The sequence below is a fragment of the Gossypium hirsutum genome, chromosome D02 (genome assembly GCF_007990345.1).
Source record: "Gossypium hirsutum isolate 1008001.06 chromosome D02, Gossypium_hirsutum_v2.1, whole genome shotgun sequence".
NCBI classification, from domain to species: Eukaryota; Viridiplantae; Streptophyta; class Magnoliopsida; order Malvales; family Malvaceae; genus Gossypium; species Gossypium hirsutum.
The window spans coordinates 41,424,790-41,448,821 of record NC_053438.1 but is presented as its reverse complement, the minus strand read 5'-3'; the positions used below and the strand labels follow the sequence as shown (position 1 = coordinate 41,448,821).

The 24,032-nt window shown below is 37.7% G+C and overlaps 1 protein-coding gene across 1 annotated transcript; it reads left to right on the top strand.

Moving 5' to 3' along the window:
* The first annotated feature begins 509 nt into the window (after nucleotides 1–509).
* On the top strand, nucleotides 510–3,959 carry LOC107908428 (ABC transporter G family member 11). Its single transcript, XM_041088632.1, has 9 exons — nucleotides 510–1,503; nucleotides 1,585–1,756; nucleotides 1,851–1,973; nucleotides 2,072–2,200; nucleotides 2,303–2,497; nucleotides 2,583–2,669; nucleotides 2,742–3,014; nucleotides 3,213–3,320; nucleotides 3,415–3,959. Exons 1-9 carry the CDS (start codon nucleotides 824–826, stop codon nucleotides 3,763–3,765), a joined length of 2,118 nt encoding a protein of 705 aa, XP_040944566.1. The 5' UTR covers nucleotides 510–823; the 3' UTR covers nucleotides 3,766–3,959.
* The last annotated feature ends 20,073 nt before the right edge of the window (nucleotides 3,960–24,032 follow it).

The window sequence follows — 24,032 nt, the reverse complement described above, 5'->3', positions numbered from 1 at the left end:
AGCCCTATTGCATTTGCCCCCACTTAATTGCCTTCTCCATGTGATTCATTCCTTAGCATCTAAGCATCATCACCTAAACCTTACATTTGGGATACCTCATTTTCTTAAATACATAATAATTTTTAAAAATAAAATAACCCAGCAAAATTTTACTAAGATTATTGGTTCCTTAGCTCATCTTCACGGTTAAAAGTTATTTGGATTGATCGAATTTACTAGTTAAATTGAGAATCAATTGAAATATTAGTTTAAAGAAAGACATTTCATGAATCGATACAGATCGATTGACTGACGATTGAACAAATTTTTATGAACAAGTTAATAATAAATAAACAGAATAACAGATGTTATATAAAGAAAAATGTAATTTGCCTGATTTTAGTTGCAATTCAATGAAAGTTTAGCGGTGAAATGTAAATTGAGTAGAATTAATGAGTAAGTGGAGAAATATAAATGTTGTGTTGGAAAAAAGGTTGAGTCGGTTCTCCTAATTAATGCAACCAACCAATTTAATGATTTTATTGGAGAATAAGAAAAGGAAGTAGCCTCAACCTCAATCCCAACACTAGTCGGTATATGGAATTTGAATTTTAGTTTATAGAATTACTCCTTCAGCTGCGTCACGCACCCAAAAACCAAACCGAAAAAGGAAATTTTGTGCTCAAGTTGAAGAGTGGGGAAGAGCGAGGCGGCTCATTTTGCATGGGATGTTCTTAACCTACCCAATTCATTCAAACACTTCCATTTTCACGCTTCATACTCATCCCATTTCTGTTGCTTTTTTAGAATCATCACACTTGCTTAGCTATCATCTCCATCCCCTATGAGGACTTCCTCCTCAAATACTGCAATGATGGAGATTCAGGCTAATAAACCAGCTGGGACGGGCATGGTGGTTGGAGGTTTGAGCCCTTTGAGTGAAACTCTATGGAGGGAGAAGACCGATACGGAGTTTATGGGAGATGTATCCGCCAGGCTCACCTGGGAAGACCTCACCGTAATGGTAACTCTCAGCAATGGGGCGACCCAGAAGGTGTTGGAAGGGCTGACTGGTTATGCTGAACCCGGTACACTCACCGCTCTCATGGGCCCTTCCGGCTCCGGAAAATCCACGCTTCTTGATGCACTCTCCAGCCGCTTGGCTGCTAACGCCTTCCTCTCCGGAACCATTCTCCTCAATGGTCGTAAAACCAAGCTTTCTTTCGGAACTGCAGCCTATGTTACTCAAGATGACAACTTAATTGGCACGCTTACTGTTCGGGAAACCATTTCCTACTCCGCTCGGCTCCGTCTCCCCGATACGATGCCCTGGTCTGCGAAGCGGGACCTCGTTGAAGGTACGATTATCGAAATGGGGCTCCAAGATTGCGCTGATACTGTTATTGGGAATTGGCATTTGCGTGGGATCAGTGGAGGAGAAAAGAGGAGGGTCAGCATAGCTCTTGAAATTTTGATGAGGCCCAGATTGCTCTTCCTTGATGAGCCAACCAGTGGCCTTGACAGGTTATGATCTTTCTTCACATCGTCTTTTATGGTTTTTGATTGTCAGATTTTGTTTTTTCTGACTTGAGATGCATACGGCAGTGCTTCAGCATTTTTTGTCACCCAGACTTTACGAGGCCTGTCAAGAGATGGTAGAACTGTAATAGCTTCAGTTCATCAGCCCAGCAGTGAAGTCTTTGAGCTATTTGATCAGTTATATTTGCTGTCTGAAGGCAAAACCATTTATTTTGGCCAGGCTTCTGAAGCATACGAGGCTAGCCTTCTCAGCCATATTTCTTCCGTCACTTGATATCATTTTCAATCCCACTGCAATATAAATATAATGTCTCTTGGATTGTAAAATGCAGTTCTTTGCTCAAGCCGGATTTCCATGCCCTGCCTTGAGAAATCCATCTGACCATTTTCTTAGATGCATCAATTCTGACTTTGATAAAGTTAAGGCTACTCTCAAAGGATCCATGAAATTACGGGTATCCACTTCGTTTCCCCTTTGTTTAATCATCTTCCCTCCTACTTTGGTACACTACACTTATATGACTGGAAAACAAATTGCCTTGATTGTAATTAGTTTGAGGCAAGTGATGATCCCCTGGAGAAGATTACCACAACTGAAGCTATCCGAACTCTTATTAACTTCTACCGTACATCACATCAATGTTATGCCGCGAAGGAAAAGGTTGATGAGATATCCAAAGTTGTAAGTGCTTAACTAGCCAATCCTCTTATACATTATTATTTTGCCAAATTAATCTTATTTCTACTCATCCCACTCAACAATCAATTTTTCCATATGGTACAGAGAGGAACCGTGCTAGATTCCGGAGGCAGTCAAGCTAGTTTCTTGATGCAGTCTTACACTTTAACCAAGCGTTCATTCGTGAACATGTCTCGAGACTTCGGCTATTATTGGCTAAGGCTGCTCATATATGTTGTTGTCACTGTTTGCATTGGAACCATTTATCTCAATATTGGAACCAGCTACAATTCAATTCTGGTATTGTTTCTGTATATCTGTTTAGAAAATATTGGTTTTATGTCCGGAAGAACTGTATTTAAGATTGTAAAATCTTGTGAAACAGGCAAGGGGTGCATGTGCTTCTTTTGTGTTCGGTTTTGTCACATTCATGTCAATCGGTGGGTTCCCTTCCTTTGTGGAGGACATGAAGGTAAGTCATGGCCAGCCAGAAAACTTACTAGCCATGGCGGGGATAAACATTTTGACTATCTGATTTTTGCAGGTTTTCCAAAGGGAGAGGTTAAATGGCCACTATGGTGTAACTGCATTTGTTATAGGGAATACACTGTCGGCTATGCCATTCCTCATAATGATAACCTTCATCTCTGGAACTATTTGTTACTTTATGGTTCGTCTTCACCCAGGCTTTGAACATTATATGTTCTTCGTGTTGTGCCTTTATGCGAGTGTTACTGTGGTTGAGAGCTTGATGATGGCCATTGCCAGTATCGTCCCCAATTTCCTCATGGGGATCATCACAGGAGCAGGGATTCAGGTTTCTCTCTCTTCAACCTTGTTCTGCATTATTCCTATTGTATTCACCAGCATTTGGAAGACCTATATATATGCTTGTTTTTTTTTCTTCAAGTACCTGTGTTGGACATATAGATAAAAGTTCCTCCAAATAAAAAGAAAAAATCTGACACTCACATTGCTCCTGGGTGATATCGCTAAAAGGTAGTCTTTCTTCCAGGGAATATTCATGCTTGTTTCTGGCTACTTCAGGCTCCCAAACGACATCCCAAAACCTGTGTGGCGTTACCCAATGTCCTACATCAGCTTCCATTTCTGGGCTTTACAGGTGATTAAATATCGCAAATTAAAATTGCAGAAATTATTTCGATATCGGCTCATCAAGGACTAAAAATACGACACCAAGTATATTTTTGTTTCAGGGACAATACCAAAATGATCTGAAGGGCCTGTTGTTTGATAATCAACCACCGGAGCTTCCCAAGATTCCTGGCGAATACATCCTTGAAAACGTGTTCCAAATCGACGTCGGACGGTCGAAATGGATCGATCTAAGTGTGATATTCAGCATGATCATAATTTACCGCATCATCTTCTTCTTGATGATAAAGATCAGCGAGGATGTTACCCCTTGGATCAGAGGTTTGGTAGCCAGGAGAAGGATGCAACAAAAGAATGGAACACAAAATACGATGGTTGCGCCCTCTCTCTCGCAATCTCCTTCGCTGAGGAATTATGTCGCAAATCGAGCTAATGGAAGGGGTAAAAGGTAGACAACAGGGTATGCATGCATTCATGCGATCACCTTTGAGTCTCGAGATACAAACAATCCTACAACGACATCAGTTTCCTAACATTTAAACCTTATGCTTTACTTCATCTATATAGAATTTGCTTTAAAATTATATGCAACAATCTGTATTGTGCGTTTGAAGTTAATATATATACAAGCAATGCCATTAATATATTCCACCAATGGGAGCTATGGAAGATACAAGCTTCGTGATAAACGAACTGCTCATCCGTTTTTGCTTCCCGACTATTACTTCATACTTCTAAACTTGTCTCAGTTTTTATTCAAAATACAAGGTGAAGGTGATGCCTTCAATCTTGTTTTATAAGTAACATAAACTCATAATATTTATGAGCATCATGATTTGATATACCCATAGTACTAGTCTCGCCATTGTGGATGTTGCGGGTCACATAACACATGATGATTATCATGGACGTGTTTTTGTTTTTTAAAATCACAATTTTTTTTTCAAAACTTTATATTATCTTCATATTTTAATATTTTAGTATTAATCATACTATTTTATAGAGTGCTTTTATTTACAAATTTTATAATAAAAATTCCTTGAAAATACATACCAACATTATCATTCTAAGTCATGAGCAAGAACAATCATAAATTTTAATAAATAACATCTACATAATATCATGCATAAAAAGTTTATTTTACATCAATTAAATAAAAAATATACATATGCAAATATAAAAATCTCATTTCTTATAAATTACCACCTAAATGGATGGCGTGGGTGGTCTAAAGCATCTTTATTTTCATCCTCTTGATTGAGATCACTTCCCCTTCCATGTAAAAAAATAGAAGTAGAATTCACGTTTGTATCTATTGAAAGGAATGAATGCATCACATCATATGTAAAACGAAGAGGGATATAACTTTAAGATGTTTCATTGATAAAGTGCATGTGATGTGGTAATGATAAACAACATGTTCATAACTTGAATTTGGTAAAAGGTAGATAAAAAGCATTTGGTTGATAAGGATGAGATCTCTGAAATGATGGCATAATGGTTTTATTTTATAATTAGGCTACGTAATGATGAGCTTATAAATGAATCATGAAAGTGTCCTCCCATCCTCCCATGAGTTCTATCTTCTCTACCTCTTTTATTCTATGAACTAGTAGAAATATTTGTTTCAAACAAACCTAGATCAACATCATAAGGATATCCACTCTGATGTGAGTCTCAAGGTCTAATTTCAAGCCCATAAATGTGATGGGCTTACATTAACTCAAGACCTAATAATAAGATCAAAGGCCAAACAAATCAAAGTAAGATTGAACGAGACCACACAAGACTTTGTTACAAAGGCTTTAGACGTGCATATGAGGGAAAAAGAGAATCAAGATTCATTTTCTTGTTTTCATGAAAATCAAGAAACTAAATCTTGGTCCAATTATGCGGTTTTGGGAGATTTCAAGACTCAAGAAAAATAAGATTTCAAATCTTGGAATTCTTGATCCTAGAAACCGAATCTTGAAGCTAATGCACAATGGATTCCATGTACGAGCTTAAACGAGCCAATTCTGAGAGTGAACGGATAACAAGTCCAAGTTCTTGAAAATCAACCCATTGGTATGTCCACAAGCCCATAATGAAGTTTGGAGAAGGGCTTAGTTGAATATTAGGCCAAATTATCAAGTGGCCCAAAGTGTAAACATTTTAATTTTTTTGTCCAATTTTATTTAGTTAATGTATCAACATGTAAAAATTTGTCCCAAGGAGCCCGTTCAAACCCTTGGATGAATTTCTGTTTCAATTCCACACTTAGACTTATTTTCACATGTTAATAGTTAGTTATTTGATGAGTTGTCATATTAAGTTGTCATGCTTAGTTGGCACTGATTTGCCATAATTTACTGTGGCAAATAAGAGTCTTTTCAAAACTTAATGAGCTTTTTTTGGGTACCATTTTATGATTATTTTGATTAGTTTTCCAATTTAGCAGTTTAGATTAAATTTTAGTAAAATAAGTGTTTTTGAGACAACCCGATTTTCAATGGTGATGGAACAGTGGTTTTGGGACCACAAATTTCTGTCGTATCGACTCGTAAATATTATTTTTAGAATATTTATAGTCATTATAGTCATATTAAAATTTGGTTAAGAAATTTTAATGTTTATATAGTTTATTAAAGAAAAAGGACTAAATTGAAAAATATGCAAAACTTGCTAATTAAAGAAATTAGGTGATGAAATGGTTTAATTATTAATTGAGGAAGGAATTAAGTGATAATTAAGCCCTAAATAATATAGTGGGGCGACAAATTGATGGAAAATGACAAAATACTGAAATTATAATGGTAAACTTGTAATTTAGTTAAGTAAAAAGAAATAGGATTCTTTTTCATTTTACATTTCCATACCCGAAATTCATGGTTTTTCAAGCTAGGAGAATCGAACAAGCAAATTTTTATGCATGTGAGTGAATTTCCTACTCGTTTTTTTTAATTTTTATATTTTTGATATCGTTGCAACTAGGTCCAGCTAGCCCGTACCTTTGTTTCTGATTCTGTTAAAAGTTTTGGAAGTTTATATTTTTTAATATTGGATTTTTTATGAATATCATGTATTTGGAGCTTTGATTATGTTATTTGATGAATTTGTAAAGTAATTTTTACTAGATTTTGATTTTAGGATTGAATTGTGAAAATGTCAAAATATGAGGGTTGGATAGTGAATTTGATATTTATTAGGGGCTTTTTGAAGGCCTAGTATATTTGGATAAAATGTTTACTTGAGGAAATTGGTTAATTTGATGAAATTCGAGTTAAGGGACTAAATTGGAAAAATGGTAAAAGTTTAGGGTAATTGTATAATTTTGAAAAGTAAAAGGGTATTAATTGTAAAATGGTTTAGAAATAAAATATGTGCTAATAAATGAAGAATTTTACATTTTAAATCAAAATCCCGTAGATAATCGTGGAAAAAAAATAGCGGAATAGTTCGTGAACCTCTACAATGACTACAATTCAGTCTAGGTAAGTTCATACGGTTAAATTTAACATTTTTATTAATTAGTAATTGGTATTATATATATATTCTATTGCTAGAAATGAATTATTGTTTGAATTATAATATTGAATTGGATATTCGGTTTGAATTGAACGTGAGATTTGAGTACATTTGTGTTTTAGTGTATGACGGGGGGTTTGGAGTGGAGATGGTATTGGAGGGAGATATCAACATATTACCCAAGTTAATCAGGATTCAGCATTTGTTGCGAACTTTCCTGTTTTACTTTCTGTTTGGCATGATTTGGGAGGATCAGCTCTTACGAGCTTCTGTTCAGCTCTTACGAGCTTTTGTTGGCGTATTCAGGAAGACCAATTCTTATGAGCTTCTGTTGACGATGTGCTCTTACTTGTAAGTCATTCTTCGAATAGAAAATCGGTAAGGTAATTTGTTTAATGAATTTGAAAGATATGTTATTTATTTCGTATTGATATAAATACGAATATATTTATCGATTGAAGTTGTTAATGACAACGAGTTTTCTTAGATGATTATTATTGTTTGAATTATTATAGTTAATTCAGTAAGATTTATCGTTTACCTTGTCGAACTTACTAAGCTTCATTAAGCTTACTTGTGTTGTTTAATGTCATTGTAGATTCTCGAAAGGTTGGACGATCGGATCGACACTCAAGTCACACTATCTAGCTTATCTTGGTAGTTTTTGAAACGTTTAATTCAGATTATATGGCATGTAGCTTTTGTGCGGTTTTGGTTACTGTTTGGTTTATGTAAATTTTTTGAATAATATTTTGTGCAAATAATCAACTTACAAATTATATGAGAATGAGGTATTATTGATATGCTATTATGTATGATATATATAATTGAGTTGTTGTGATTGTGGTACCTTTGATAGGTATTTTAATTAGGTATTGCTTGAATGAGTTGATGAATTCAATTGATGTTTACTTTGTTTTGAAATTGTATATACTTGTGGTATCAATGAGGGTACATTGGTTAGACACATGTTAGGTTGGTTTTGATGTGTTTTTGGTCTGATTAATGTCATTTTGATTTGGTGTTTTGGTTGGTATTTGAGTTTCTTAAGTCTAAGCAAACTTGAAATGGTAAACTTGTGTTTTAAGGTTCATTTTGAGGCCACATGGCCTGAGACAAAGGCATGTGTCTCAGCCATGTGTGACACACTGTGACAGCCCAAAATTGACCCTAGTCGGGAAGTGGTTTCGGGACCACTAAACCGAGTCATAAAAATAATTAACCGTCATAATTGATGCTCACTATATGTACATGTGCATGTGTGAAAATTTTGTGTTTGAATTTTGTTAATTGTAAGTGAATTTTATCAAATAGGACTTATGTGAGAAAATTTTGAAATGTGATAGGTCAAAGCATAAGGGCCTATTAGTGCATGTTGAAAAAGGGGGGACTTGCATGTCAATTTTCCCCCCTATTAGTAGTGGCCGGCCATGACAAGCATGGTAGACCAAGTGTGATGGGCAAGACATGTCATAGACATGTTGTGTTGGTGCATCATGGGTGGAAAAAAAATAAAATAATGAGCATGGAAATTAAATAATGAAAGGGAACATGATGAAAACAAAAAAAAAAAAGTGTGTGGTTGTCTCCCCCCCCCATTTTGCCGAAACTAGAAAGAAAAAAAAAAGGTGTTCATCCTTTGGTTCATCCTTGGCCAAAAATTTTAAGGAGGAAGGAAGAAGAAAGGTTGAAGAGGTTCGACCATGCATGTAACTAGGCTAAGGTATGTTTGATGATGTTCCATGAGATGCATGCATGTTTTAGTTGTTAGCTTGAGTTCTACCTAGCCCATGGTCTAAATCTTGCTATGTGATGGAAATGACACTCGGCCATGTGATGAGGCATGAAGATGAGTTAAGTTTCGGCTAAGGTGGATTTGTGTTGATGTCATTTGCATGCTAAGTGTAAAGCTTTGTAATGATACATGTGATGGTGATTGATGACTCTTGGATTTTCTTTTTTGGCATTTTTGAGTTAGACATCAAGTTCTTTGTGTAACCCATGACCAAAATTGAATGGTATGGTGTCTTGATGCATTCGGCCATGGTAGAAAATAGATGTGAAATGGTAGTAAGGTGAAGTGCAAAATGTTAGTATTTGATTACTAGTGTATATATGCGTATTAGCCGAGTTTTGAACTTGAAACAAGATGATATTTATAATCAATACAAGTAACCATACTTGTAGGAAGTATTAAGCATATAATTGGCCCCAACATAGACATGCATATTCGGCCATAGGAAGAAGATTTGATGTTGCATGTATTCGGTTAGAGGCAAGCATATTGATGCTTTTGTCTTGGCTTAGCAAATTCGGCCAAGGGGGAAAATTAGCTAAAATGTTGAGTTTGATTCATGATTCCGTACATATGTGACTTTAATGTCTAATGTATAAATATGGGCTAAGTGCCTTGTGTTCCTCTTTTCAATGCTCAAATGATTAAATCAATTTATTTGTTTAATTAAGCTCAAGAGCAAAGGGGAACTAAATCCGATAAAGGGAAGGAAAAAGTGGTCGAATAGCTATCGGAATCGTTCGACAACATCCGAGGTAAGTTCTTGAGTAAAAGAGCTTAAATTATGATTTGATTAGATCATGTTTTAAGCAAATTAAAATCATGCTCTTTGTGTGTGGCTATTGAGCCGAAATTGCAAGAATGATAAGTGTCTTGTGTTTGAGTTTTGCTAACGAAAATGAAATACGAATGTGCCATGATTTATTGTTAAATGTGCATGGTTATTTGAATGATGTCCGGGCTAAGTCCCGAAGGCTTTGTGCTAAGTGACCATATCCGGACTAAGATCCGAAGGCATTTGTGCGAGATACTAATTCCGGGCTAAGCCCGAAGGCATTTGTGCGAGATACTAATTCCGGGCTAAGCCCGAAGGCATTTGTGCGAGTTACTAAATCCGGGTTAAGTCCCGAAGGCATTTGTGCGAGTTACTATAACCGGGCTATGTCCCGAAGGCATTTGAACGAGTAGCTATATCCGGTTAAATTCCGAAGGTACGTGATTTGGGAATGAATGATCTTGCTGTAAAATTTCAGTTAATACGCTTGAAACATCCCAAAGGTATGTTATGTATGTGCTTTGAATTAGTTGAGCCCTTACAAATAAGTATTCGCTCAGTTGATAAATGAGCTACCGGCCTTTGGCTAAGTTGACCTTTGTGTATGAATAAAAGGGTTGGTAACGTGAAGTAAGTATGATATTGAAAAATTGTGCATATGAAATTATCCGTTTAGCTACATGAATGCTATACTTTTGTTGTGCTGGAATCCCTTGCTCAAAACTTACTAAGCATAAATTGCTTACTCCGTCTCCCTGATTCTCTGTTTTATAGATTTTGGTTCTCCAGCTATCGGACTCGGGATTTTGAAGTCGAAGTCGCCCACACTATCAAAGCCCCCCCTTTTGGTACAATTTTGGTTGAACTTCGAAATGGCATGTATAGGACTACCCTTTTTGTTGGGGGTCATGGACCCTTTGGACTTGTATAATTTTGGATAGTTATGCGAAAATGGCTTATATATGTTTGAGTATAATGTTATAATCATTTGGTATGGATATGGTTATTGAGAGGTGTGGATATGCTTAACAAGGATTGGCCATGGGAATGGTTAATCACTATCATAATTCGTGCTATTTATGCTAAAAGGGCTAGTTGAATCATGGAAACTATGAAATAGGTAAAGTCTACCTTAAAGGCAGATGCTGACAGCAGCAGTGATGTAGATTTGGAAAATCACTAAAAATAGTAGGAATGGAATTAAATAGTGAATAAATTATGCAAACGAACCTTGATGAATCTATTTTCATAGGAAAGTAACGAAACAATCATATGGACAGTATGTTAAGAGATATTCAGGTTCTCGTGAGACAGGGCCAGAACGGTTTCTGGATTTCCTGTTCCGACTTTGGAAATTCATTATAAATTAACCAGAGACAATTAGGAGTCATGCCATATATGTATAGATTCCACTCTGAGTCTAGTTTCTATAGAAACAAACGGCATCAGTATTGAAGCCCTGTACAGGGAGATATCCAAGTCGTAATGCGCAAAGGTCAGTGTAGTCGATCCCTGTAACATGGGAGACTTTGACTAATAAACTGTACTAATTGGCCCAACCAAAAATTCTAGAAAAAGATATGTAGATGGGAATATGAGTCTAGTTTCAGGGAAAATTTACGGAACTGGATTCCGAGTTTCTGAACTCAAGATATGATTTTTAAAGCGACTAGTACGCAGATTGGCAGTGTCTGGGAAATTTTTTTATAAGTGGTTTAAAGTCTGTTAACACCTCGTGTTCGACTCCGGTGACGGTCTCGGGTTCGGGGTGTTACATTTGATTGGTATCAGAGCTACGGTTTAGTCGATTCTAGGACTACCGTAATGCGTTGGGTCTAGCTATACATGCCATTTTATGTGATTATTTGATAGTGTGGTGATTTCTGACAATTGTAAATGTGTTTATTTATAGTAATGGATCCCGATCCCGACCGAGCGGTAGCTGATGATATTGAGAGTGTAGCGCCTGCTCCCGCACAAGGGACAGCGCCGGCGGACTCTCAACCTAATGCTAGTAACCCGAATGATGAAGCTAGACAAGCTTTCTATAGCGTAATGAATGATTGGTTCAACCAATACATTCGAACTAATACGGCTGTTCCACAACCTCCATTCCCGACAAATACCACCCCCGCACCTACAATACCTCCGGTAACTGACCAAATAAGGTCATATAAGCCCCCAGTTGACAGAATCCGAAAACATGGGGCTATTGAATTTAAAGCTACGGATAGCGACGATGCCGAGCAAGCTGAATTTTGGTTGGACAACACTATCCGGGTACTCGATGAGCTATCTTGTACACCCGATGAATGCCTAAAGTGTACTATCTCCTTGCTACACGATTCTGCCTACTAATGGTGGAGTACTCTGACTTCTGTTGTGCCCTGAGAGCAAGTAACTTGGGAGTTTTTCCAAACTGAGTTTCGGAAAAAGTATATCAGTCAGAGATTTGTTGATCAAAAACGGAAGGAATTTCTAGAGCTTAAGCAAGGTTCTATGTCGGTTACTGATTACGAGCGAAAATTTGTTAGACTCAGTAGGTACGCTCGGGAATGTGTTTCGTCCGAGGCTATCATGTGTAAACGCTTCGAGGATGGGCTGAATGAAGATATAAAAATGTTCGTTGGCATTCTTGAAATACGAGAGTTCGTAGTACTTGTCGAGCGAGCTTGTAAAGCCGAAGAGCTTAGAAAAGAAAAACAAAAAGTTGATGTGGGAATTGGAGAGTTTCGTAAAAGATCTTCGGGAAAGTCTCTTCAACAGGCATCGAAGAAATTTCGAGATGATGTGGGCCGGTCTAGAGGCACTTCGGGCCTTTTTAGACGAGATCGTGATCGACCCCTTGCGGGTACACGAGGCACTTCGGTCGCCAGTGTTGGGAATGAACGTCGAGACAGAACGAAATGTCGATATTGCGGTAAATGGCATTCGGGGAGTTGTAGATTCCCTGACCGCTCCTGTTACAAGTGCAGATCAGTTGACCACTTCATTAAAGATTGCCCGAGGTTGTTTGAACAGAATGAAAATCAGAGTGGGAAACCGGGTGCTACCACTGCTCGAGGTAGACCATCTGGAAATACGGGCAATGCTAGTGGTGGTCAGAGAGGATCTAGAGATGCTACGACTAGATCCGAGGCTCGTGCGCCTGCTAAAGCTTATGCTATACGTGCCCGCGAGGATGCTTCTTCGCCTGATGTTATTACCGGTACTTTTACTCTCTTTGATACTAATGTAATTGCTTTGATTGACCCCGGTTCTACTTATTCTTACATATGTGAAACCTTAGCATCCAGTAAGACTTTACCTATTGAGTCTACTGAGTTCGTAATTCGGGTGTCAAATCCCTTGGGTCGTTACGTGCTTGTCGACAAAGTGTGTAAGAAATGTCCCCTAGTAATTCGAGGTTCCTGTTTTCCGGCAGACTTGATGCTTTTGCCGTTTGATGAATTTGATGTTATTCTTGGTTTGGATTGGCTGACCGCGCATGATGCAGTTGTGAATTGCAAAAGCAAGACTATTGATTTGAGGTGCGCAAATAACGAGATAATCCGAGTTGAGTCTACGGACTTAAAGGGGTTGCCAGCTGTAATATCCTCAATGTTGGCCCAGAAATATGTAAGAAAAGGGTGCGAAGCATACCTTGCGTATGTACTTGATGACAAAGAATTATAAAAGAAACCCGAATCTGTGCCGGTGGTTTGTGAATACCCGGATGTTTTTCCTGAAGAATTACCGGGTTTACCACCTGTTCGGGAGATAGAGTTTGGTATTGAGCTTGTACCTGGGACTACGTCGATTTCGATAGCTCCGTATCGTATGGCACCAACCGAGTTAAAAGAGTTGAAAGCTCAGTTGCAAGAATTGACGGATAGAGGTTTCGCTCGACCAAGTTTCTCACGTTGGGGTGCACCAGTATTGTTCGTGAAAAAGAAGGACGGAACCATGAGGTTGTGCATTGACTATCGTCAACTGAATAAAGTGATGATAAAGAATAAATATCCGTTACCGCGTATTGATGATTTGTTCGATCAACTAAAAGGAGCCTCAGTGTTCTCAAAAATAGATTTGAGATTGGGCTATTATCAGTTGCTAATTCGAGATTCGGACATACCCAAAACTGCCTTCAGAATGAGATATGGTCACTACGAATTCTTAGTGATGCCGTTTGGACTCACTAATGCCCCTGCGGTATTTATGGATTTGATGAATCGGATCTTCAGACCATATTTGGATCGGTTCGTAGTTGTGTTCATTGATGACATCTTGGTCTATTCAAGAGATGAGACCGAACATGCTGAGCACCTGAGATTAGTGTTGCAAATTCTGCGGGATAAGCAGTTATATGCTAAGTTCAGTAAGTGTGAGTTCTGGTTAAGAGAGGTTAACTTCTTGGGTCACGTGGTATCCGCATCGGGTATTCGAGTTGACCCGAGCAAAATTTCAGCCATACTTAATTGGAAGCCTCCAAGAAATATGACCGAAGTTCGGAGCTTCCTAGGGCTCGCCGGTTATTACCGACGATTTGTAAAAGGTTTCTCGATGATAGCCACACCAATGACGAAGCTACTTCAAAAGGATGCTAAGTTCGAATGGACGGAGAAATGTCAGAAAAGTTTCGATCAACTGAAAACTTATTTGACTGAAGCTCCAATTTTAGTGCAACCCGAATCAGGCAAAGAGTTTGTCATTTATAGTGACGCATCCCTACTTGGGTTGGGTTGCGTATTGATGCAAGAAGGTCGAGTGGTGGCCTATGCGTCGAGACAATTAAAGCCACATGAGAAAAATTATCCGACCCATGATCTTGAACTAGCTGCCATCGTATTTGCTTTAAAAATATGGCGACATTACTTATTTGGTGAAAAGTGCCATGTATTTTCGGATCACAAAAGTCTCAAATATTTGATGACTCAAAGAGACTTAAATCTGCGACAAAGACGTTGGCTTGAGTTGTTGAAAGATTACGAGCTTGTCATTGATTACCACCCGAGAAAGGCTAATGTGGTTGCGGACGCCTTAAGCCGGAAATCATTGTTTGCTTTACGAGCGATGAATGTGCACTTGTCTGTTCTACCCGACAATGTGTTAGTAGCTGAATTAAAAGCCAAACCATTATTGATTCATCAAATTCGTGAAGCCCAGAAAGTTGATGATGAATTGGTTGCAAAACGGGCTGAGTGTGTTCTGAACAAGGAATCGGAGTTTCAAATTGATGATGATGATTGTTTGAGGTTCAGAAGTCATTTGTGTGTTCCAAGGAATTCGGAACTCATTTCGATGATTCTGAACGAAGCCCATTGTAGCCGAATGTCAATTCACCCGGGGAGTACGAAAATGTACAACGATTTGAAACGTTGGTTTTGGTGGCATGGTATGAAACGAGACATCTCCGACTTTGTTTCGAGATGTTTAATATGTCAACAAGTGAAAGCGGAACATCAAGTGCCTTCAGGATTACTTCAGCCGATCATGATACCTGAGTGGAAATGGGATCGAGTCACAATGGACTTTGTGTCCGGACTGCCATTGTCAGCAAGTAAGAAAGATGCGATTTGGGTTGTTGTCGATAGACTGACTAAGTCGGCTCACTTTATCCCCGTGCGTACGGATTTTTCATTGGATAAACTAGCTGAATTGTACGTTTCTCAGATTGTGAGATTACACGGGGTACCTATTTCTATCGTGTCGGATAGAGATCCGAGATTCACCTCACGATTTTGGAGGAAATTGCAAGAAGCTTTGGGAACCAAGCTGCATTTTAGCACTGCTTTTCACCCCCAAACCGATGGTCAATCTGAGCGGATAATTCAGATACTTGAGGATATGTTGAGATGTTGCATCCTCGAGTTCAGTAGTTCATGGGAATGGTATTTACCTTTGATTGAATTCGCTTACAACAATAGTTTTCAATCAAGTATTAAGATGGCACCTTACGAGGCTTTGTACGGCCGTAAATGCCGTACACCATTGTTTTGGACCGAGCTCGGTGAAAGTAAAATTTTCGGAGTTGATTTGATTAAAGATGCCGAACAGAAAGTAAAGGTAATCCGTGAAAGTCTGAAGGCAGCCACAGATCGTCAAAAATCGTATGCGGATTTGAAACGAAAAGACATTGAATATCAGGTGGGAGATAAAGTGTTTCTTAAAGTTTCGCCTTGGAAAAAGGTACTCAGATTTGGCCGTAAGGGCAAGTTGAGCCCGAGATTCATTGGGCCGTACGAAATCTCCGAACGAGTTGGTCCGGTTGCGTATAGATTGATTTTGCCCCCTGAACTTGAAAAGATTCACGATGTCTTTCATGTTTCGATGCTTCGACGTTATAGATCCGATCTGTCACATGTGATTAATCCCTCAGAAGTTGAAATTCAATCTGACTTGAGTTATGAAGAAGAACCGATTCGTATCCTAGCTCGTGAAGTGAAAGAGTTGCGAAACAAAAGGATTCCGTTAGTTAAGGTGTTATGGCTCAAACACGGGATCGAGGAAGCTACTTGGGAAATCGAGAGCTCGATGAAAGAACGATACCCAAACTTATTTACCGGTAAGATTTTCGGGGACGAAAATTTCTTAAGTGGGGGAGAGTTGTGACAGCCCAAAATTGACCCTAGTCGGGAAGTGGTTTCGGGACCACTAAACCGAGTCATAAAAATAATTAACCGTCATAATTGATGCTCACTATATGTACATGTGCATGTGTGAAAATTTCGTGTTTGAATTTTGTTAATTGTAAGTGAATTTTATCAAATAGGACTTATGTGGGAAAATTTTGAAATGTGATAGGTCAAAGCATAAGGGCCTATTAGTGCATGTTGAAAAAGGGGGGACTTGCATGTCAATTTTCCCCCCTATTAGTAGTGGCCGGCCATGACAAGCATGGTAGACCAAGTGTGATGGGCAAGACATGTCATAGACATGTTGTGTTGGTGCATCATGGGTGGAAAAAAATAAAATAATGAGCATGGAAATTAAATAATGAAAGGGAACATGATGAAAACAAAAAAAAAGTGTGTGGTTGTCTCCCCCCCCCATTTTGCCGAAACTAGAAAGAAAAAACAAAAAAAGGTGTTCATCCTTTGGTTCATCCTTGGCCAAAAATTTTAAGGAGGAAGGAAGAAGAAAGGTTGAAGAGGTTCGACCATGCATGTAACTAGGCTAAGGTATGTTTGATGATGTTCCATGAGATGCATGCATGTTTTAGTTGTTAGCTTGAGTTCTACCTAGCCCATGGTCTAAATCTTGCTATGTGATGGAAATGACACTCGGCCATGGATGCATCATTCTTGGTTGATGTTTGATGTTGTGGTGATGAGGCATGAAGATGAGTTAAGTTTCGGCTAAGGTGGATTTGTGTTAATGTCATTTGCATGCTAAGTGTAAAGCTTTGTAATGATACATGTGATGGTGATTGATGACTCTTGGATTTTCTTTTTTGGCATTTTTGAGTTAGACATCAAGTTCTTTGTGTAACCCATGACCAAAATTGAATGGTATGGTGTCCTGATGCATTCGGCCATGGTAGAAAATAGATGTGAAATGGTAGTAAGGTGAAGTGCAAAATGTTAGTATTTGATTACTAGTGTATATATGCGTATTAGCCGAGTTTTGAACTTGAAACAAGATGATATTTATAATCAATACAAGTAACCATACTTGTAGGAAGTATTAAGCATATAATCGGCCCCAACATAGACATGCATATTCGGCCATAGGAAGAAGATTTGATGTTGCATGTATTCGGTTAGAGGCAAGCATATTGATGCTTTTGTCTTGGCTTAGCAAATTCGGCCAAGGGGGAAAATTAGCTAAAATGTTGAGTTTGATTCATGATTCCATACATATGTGACTTTAATGTCTAATGTATAAATATGGGCTAAGTGCCTTGTGTTCCTCTTTTCGATGCTCAAATGATTAAATCAATTTATTTGTTTAATTAAGCTCAAGAGCAAAGGGGAACTAAATCCGATAAAGGGAAGGAAAAAGTGGTCGAATAGCTATCGGAATCGTTCGACAACATCCGAGGTAAGTTCTTGAGTAAAAGAGCTTAAATTATGATTTGATTAGATCATGTTTTAAGCAAATTAAAATCATGCTCTTTGTGTGTGGCTATTGAGCCGAAATTGCAAGAATGATAAGTGTCTTGTGTTTGAGTTTTGCTAACGAAAATGAAATACGAATGTGCCATGATTTATTGTTAAATGTGCATGGTTATTTGAATGATGTCCAGGCTAAGTCCCAAAGGCTTTGTGCTAAGTGACCATATCCGGACTAAGATCCGAAGGCATTTGTGCGAGATACTAATTCCGGGCTAAGCCCGAAGGCATTTGTGCGAGTTACTAAATCCGGGTTAAGTCCCGAAGGCATTTGTGAGAGTTACTATAACCGGGCTATGTCCCGAAGGCATTTGAACGAGTAGCTATATCCGGTTAAATTCCGAAGGTACGTGATTTGGGAATGAATGATCTTGCTGTAAAATTTCAGTTAATACGCTTGAAACATCCCAACATTAAGGTATGTTTCGTATGTGCTTTGAATTAGTTGAGCCCTTACAAGTAAGTATTCGCTTAGTTGATAAATGAGCTACCGGCCTTTGGCTAAGTTGATCTTTGTGTATGAATAAAAGGGTTGGTAACGTGAAGTAAGTATGATATTGAAAAATTGTGCATATGAAATTATCCGTTTAGCTACATGAATGCTATACTTTTGTTGTGCTGGAATCCCTTGCTCAAAACTTACTAAGCATAAATTGCTTACTCCGTCTCCTTGATTTCTGTTTTATAGATTTTGGTTCTCCAGCTATCGGACTCGGGATCTTGAAGTCGAAGTTGCTCACACTATCAAAGCCCCCCCTTTTGGTACAATTTTGGTTGAACTTCGAAATAGCATGTATAGGACTACCCTTTTTGTTGGGGGTCATGGACCCTTTGGACTTGTATAATTTTGGATAGCCATGCGAAAATGGCTTGTATATGTTTGAGTATAATGTTATAATCATTTGGTATGGATATGGTTATTGAGAGGTGTGGATATGCTTAACAAGGATTGGCCATGGGAATGGTTAATCACTATCATAATTCGTGCTATTTATGCTAAAAGGGCTAGTTGAATCATGGAAACTATGAAATAGGTAAAGTCTACCTTAAAGGCAGATGCTGACAGCAGCAGTGATGTAGATTTGGAAAATCACTAAAAATAGTAGGAATGGAATTAAATAGTGAATAAATTATGTAAACTAACCTTGATGAATCTATTTTCATAGGAAAGTAAGAAAACAATCATATGGACAGTATGTTAAGAGATATTCAGGTTCTCGTGAGACAGGGCCAGAACGGTTTCTGGATTTCCTGTTCCGACTTTGGAAATTCATTATAAATTAACCAGAGAGAATTAGGAGTCATGCCATATATGTATAGATTCCTCTCTGAGTCTAGTTTCTATAGAAACAAACGGCATCAGTATTGAAGCCCTGTACAGGGAGATATTTAAGTCGTAATGCGCAAAGGTCAGTGTAGTCGATCCCTGTAACATGGGAGATTTTGACTAATAAAATGTACTAATTGGCCCAACCAAAAATTCTAGAAAAAAATATGTAGATGGGAATATGAGTATAGTTTCAGGGAAAATTTACGGAACTGGATTCCGAGTTTCTGAACTCAAGATATGATTTTTAAAGCGACTAGTACGCAGATTGGCAATGTCTGGGAAATTTTTTTATAAGTGGTTTAAAGTCTGTTAACACCTCGTGTTCGACTCCGGTGACGGTCTCGGGTTCGGGGTGTTACACACACAGCCATGCGACATGGCCTTGTGTCCCCTGTAGGTTCAATGCATACAAGTCAGACAGTTACACAGCTTGGCACACGGGCATGTGGCTTTGCCGTGTGACCCAAGTCAGTGAGTTACACGAGAATGGACACAGGTTGGGACACGGTCATGTGACCCCTATAGTCTAAATTTTTCAAAATTTTCTTAAAATTTCCAAATGTTTTCGATTTAGTCCCGGATTGTTTTTATAGTATTTTTAGGGCCTCGAGGGCTCGATTAAGGGATATTATGGTTGTATTTGAATGAAATTTGATTATGTTTGTATTAATGTATGATTTTAATGGTTTACTATTTTGTTGGTCTGGTAATGCTCTGTAACTTTATTTCAGCAACATATACGGGTTAGGGTGCTACATTTAGTGGTATCAGAGCTACGATTTAGTCGATTCTCGGGCTGAACGTAGCATGTGTTTAATCTGATCTAATTTTCATTTTTTTATAGATTTTAAAGATGTCAGACAAATTTGATCATGTTGACAATGATGAGGTTAATAATAATGTACCGACTTCTGATCATGGGACGACTAGTAATGTTCTAATTTCTCCGGCTCAGGAATATGAGCTTAAGAATATGTTCTTTCGGTATATGAACCAGTGGTTCAGCGAGTTTATGCAAATAAGAAATCTGACTCAACGACCTCCACCCCTGATTGTACCCCTGTTGTACCTCCAGTTGCACCTCCACCTCCTCCTGTGATTGAACCTAATAGACATATTCCGATTGAGAAACTTAGTAAGTGTGGTGTTGAAGAATTTTGGGGCAGATCAGAGGATGATACTGTTAAAGCTGAGTACTGGCTTCAAAATATTTTATAGGTTTTCAAAGAAATGGCTTGCTCTCTTTATGACTTTTTTAGATGTGTTGTTTTGTTATTAAAAGAGGAAGCATATAGTTGGTGGTCTACGATAATAGTTGTGGTACCGAGGGAGAAAATTTCCTAGGAATTCTTTTAGACTGAGTTTAAAAAGAAATATTTCGGGAAAAGGTATTTGGACAAGAAAAATAGAGAATTTCTCGAGTTACATCAGGGAAATAGATTGGTAGCTGAATACGAGAGAGAATTTGTGTATCTCAGTAAATATGCCCAAGAAATTATGCCTACTTAAGAAGAAATGTGTATCCAGTTTGAAGATGGTCTGAATGATGAAATTTGAATGATGATCGGAGATAATGAAATACAAGAATTTTATGTCTTGTCTGATCATGGATAGAAAATGGAAGAAGTGTACAACTGTAAAATACAACGGGATAGATGTATTCGAGAATTTTACAAGAGAGGTTCTTCCAAGTCATTTTTTTCATCACCAGTGAATAAGACAAAAGTTGATTTTAGCCGAGCTATCTCAGTGTCTGAGCATTCGAATAAAAACAAGAAGATTCTACATGATTTCAGAATACCTACTAAACCTGCTGATAGTGTGGGAAGTGTACGAAATGCTCTGCTGATAGTGTGGGAAGTGTACGAAATGCTCCGAAGCCCAATTGTAGATATTGCGGGAAATATCATCTTGGAAAGTGTAGAGGTAAATTGAGAGCTTGTTATAGATGTAGATCGACTGATCATTTTATTCAGAATTTTCCTAAAGCTCCAAAAGAGGATAACGATCCAAAAGAAAAGCAAATGTCTACCTCTTAGAAAAGTAGACGTTCAGGCCAGAATAGTGCTACCAGGACTACTCATATGGAATGAAAGACACTGTCATTGGGTCAGAGGTTAGAGCATCTGCTTGCACTTATACTAGTAGAGCCAGAGAGGAAGCTACTATTCCAGATGTGATTACTGGTATATTCTATCTCTTTGATGTTACTGTGTATGCATTGATTGACCTTGGGTCAACTCATTCTTATATTTGCACTGCATTAGTAACGGAAAAGAAATTACCTATTGAATCTATTGATTATGATATTCAAGTTACTAATCCAGTAGGTCAAAGTGTGATAGTTAACTTAGTTTGTCGCAATTGTCCACTGAAAGTTAGAGGTTGTGAGTTCCCTGCCGACTTGATGTTGTTACCCTTTCGAGAATTTGATATTATTCTGGGTATGGATTGGTTATCGTTGCATGATGCTGTGGTAAATTGTAGACAGAAATGGATTGATTTGAAATGTCAGACAGGAGAGATGGTTTCAGTTGAGTCGGAGAGTCCGAAAGATCTTAGAATTATTTAAGCTTTTACTACTCAGAGATTGATTCGAAAAGGTAGCAAAGCATTTCTAGCATATATTATTGATACTAGAGATTCAGAATTGAAGTTAGATCAGTTACCAGTTGTTAGTGAGTTCGCTGATGTATTTTCTTATGAGTTGCCGAGTATACCTTCTGATCGTGAAGTTGAGTTTTCGACTGATTTGGTTCCTGAAACTGCACTGATATCAATATCACCGTACATTATGGCACCAGTTGAACTAAAAAAATTGAAAGCACAGTTGCAAGAGTTATTAGACCGAGGATTTATTTGACTGAGCGTGTCTCTCTAGGGTGCATTTGTTTTGTTTGTGAAAAAGAAAGACGACTCTTTGATATTATGTATAGATTACAGACAGTTGAACAAAGTCACGATAAAAAATAAGTATCATTTGCCACGTATCGACTATTTATTTGATTAATTGAAAGATGCCACAGTGTTCTCGAAGATAGATCTAAGATCCGGGTATTATCAATTGAAGGTTAAAGCCTGTAATGTGTCAAAGACTACTTTTAGAACTTGTTACGGTCATTATGAGTTTTTGGTAATGCCATTTGGTTTGACTAATGCCCCTATTGCATTTATGGATTTAATGAATCAGATTTTTCAACCTCATTTGGATGCTCAACATTTGAGAATCGTATTACAGACTTTGACAGAAAAATAGTTGTATGCAAAATTTAGCAAGTGTGAATTCTGGCTTCACGAGGTTAGATTTTTGAGACATATAGTATCAACTAATGGAATCCGAGTTGATCCGAGTAAAGTTTTTGTTGTGATGAATTGGAAAACTTTGAAAAATGTTTCAGAAGTGAGAATTTTTCTGAGTTTAGCAGGTTATTATTGACGCTTTGTTAAAAAAAATCAATTATTGCTTTGCCAATGACCAGATTTTTACAGAAAAATGTTGAGTTTATTTGGTCTGATAAGTGCCAACAGAGTTTTGATCAACTAAAGAACATGTTGACGGAAGCCCCAGTGTTGACTCAGCCTGAATTTGGAGTAGCGTATGCTGTTTATAGTGATGCGTCTCTCAACGGTTTGGGTTATGTGTTGATGCAGTCAGGAAAGGTAGTAGCCTATGCTTATTGACAGTAAAAGTCACATGAAAAGAATTACCCTACTCATGATCTTGAGCTGGCCGTGGTTGTATTCGCTTTGAAGATTTGGAGACATTATTTATACGACGAGAAATGTCACGTGTTCATAGATCACAAAAGTTTAAAGTATTTGATGACTAAAAAAGAATTGAATTTGAGACAGAGACGGTGGTTAGAGCTATTGAAAGATTCGATCTGGTTATTAAATATCATCTGAGAAAGGCTAATGTAGTTGCAGATGCAGTCAGTTGAAAGTCGTCATTGTTTGCACTTTGAGCGTTAAACGCTCATTTAGTTTTGAATGAAGATGGTTTTGTATTAGTAGAGTTGAGAATGAAACCCCTACTTCTTCAATGAATTCGAGAATTGCAAGATGAAGATTTGAAGTTAGTGTTGAAATGACAGATGGTTCAAAATAATTTGAGTTTAGAGTACAGTGGTTATGATAATGGTACATTGTGTTATCGCGAGAGAATTTGCGTTCCGAGTAATTTATATTTGAAACATGATATTCTTTATGAAGCTCACAGTAATATGTACTCTATTCATCCGGGTAGCACGAAAATGTATTGTGACTTAAAATAGATGTACTGGTGGCTGAGTATGAAATGAGGAAATTTATTAACTTATAGCTAAATGTTTGATTTGTCAGTAGGTGAAAGTAGAACATGAGGTACCGTCAGGTTTACTACAAGTTGGAGCATGTCACGATGGATTTCATATTTGATTTACCTAGAACTCCGAGAAAGAAAGATTTGATTTGGGTGATTGTTGATAGATTGACTAAATCGGCACATTTTATTCCAGTCAGAATAGACTTCACACTTGAAAGATTAGCGGAACCATATGTATCTGATATTGTGAGATTACATGGAGTTCCAACATCTATTATTTCAGATCGAGATTTGAGATTTACATCGAGATTTTGGAGCAAATTTCATGAGGCTCTAGGCACTAAGATTAATTTCAGCACATCATTTCATCCTCAGACTGACGAGCAATTAGAGCTAGTGATTCAGATTCTAGAAGATATGCTGAGATGTTGTATAGTCGAATTTGAAGGTAACTGGAAAAGTACTTATTGTTAACTGAATTTGCTTAGAATAACAATTATCAATCCAGTATAAAAATGGCACCGTTTGAAGCTCTTTACGGGAGGCAATGTAAAACACCGTTGTATTGGTCTAAGTGGAGTGAATCCAAAATTATGGGAGTTGATTTAATCCGAGAAAAAGAAGGCAAAGTTCAAATTATTTGGGATAGTTTGAAAGCTGCATCTAATCGTCAGAAATCGTATCGGGTATGGAAAGAAAAGATATAGAATTTGCAGTTGGCGATTGAGTATTCCTGAAATTTTCTCCTTGGAAGAAAATGATGCGTTTTGGTAGGAAGGCAAAGCTGAGTCCGAGATTTATAGGACCGTACGAGATTGTTGAAAGAATCATCACTGTAGCTTATAGATTAGATTTGCCCTCTGAACTCGAAAAAATCCATAATGTATTTCATGTTTCAATGCTGAGGTGGTACATA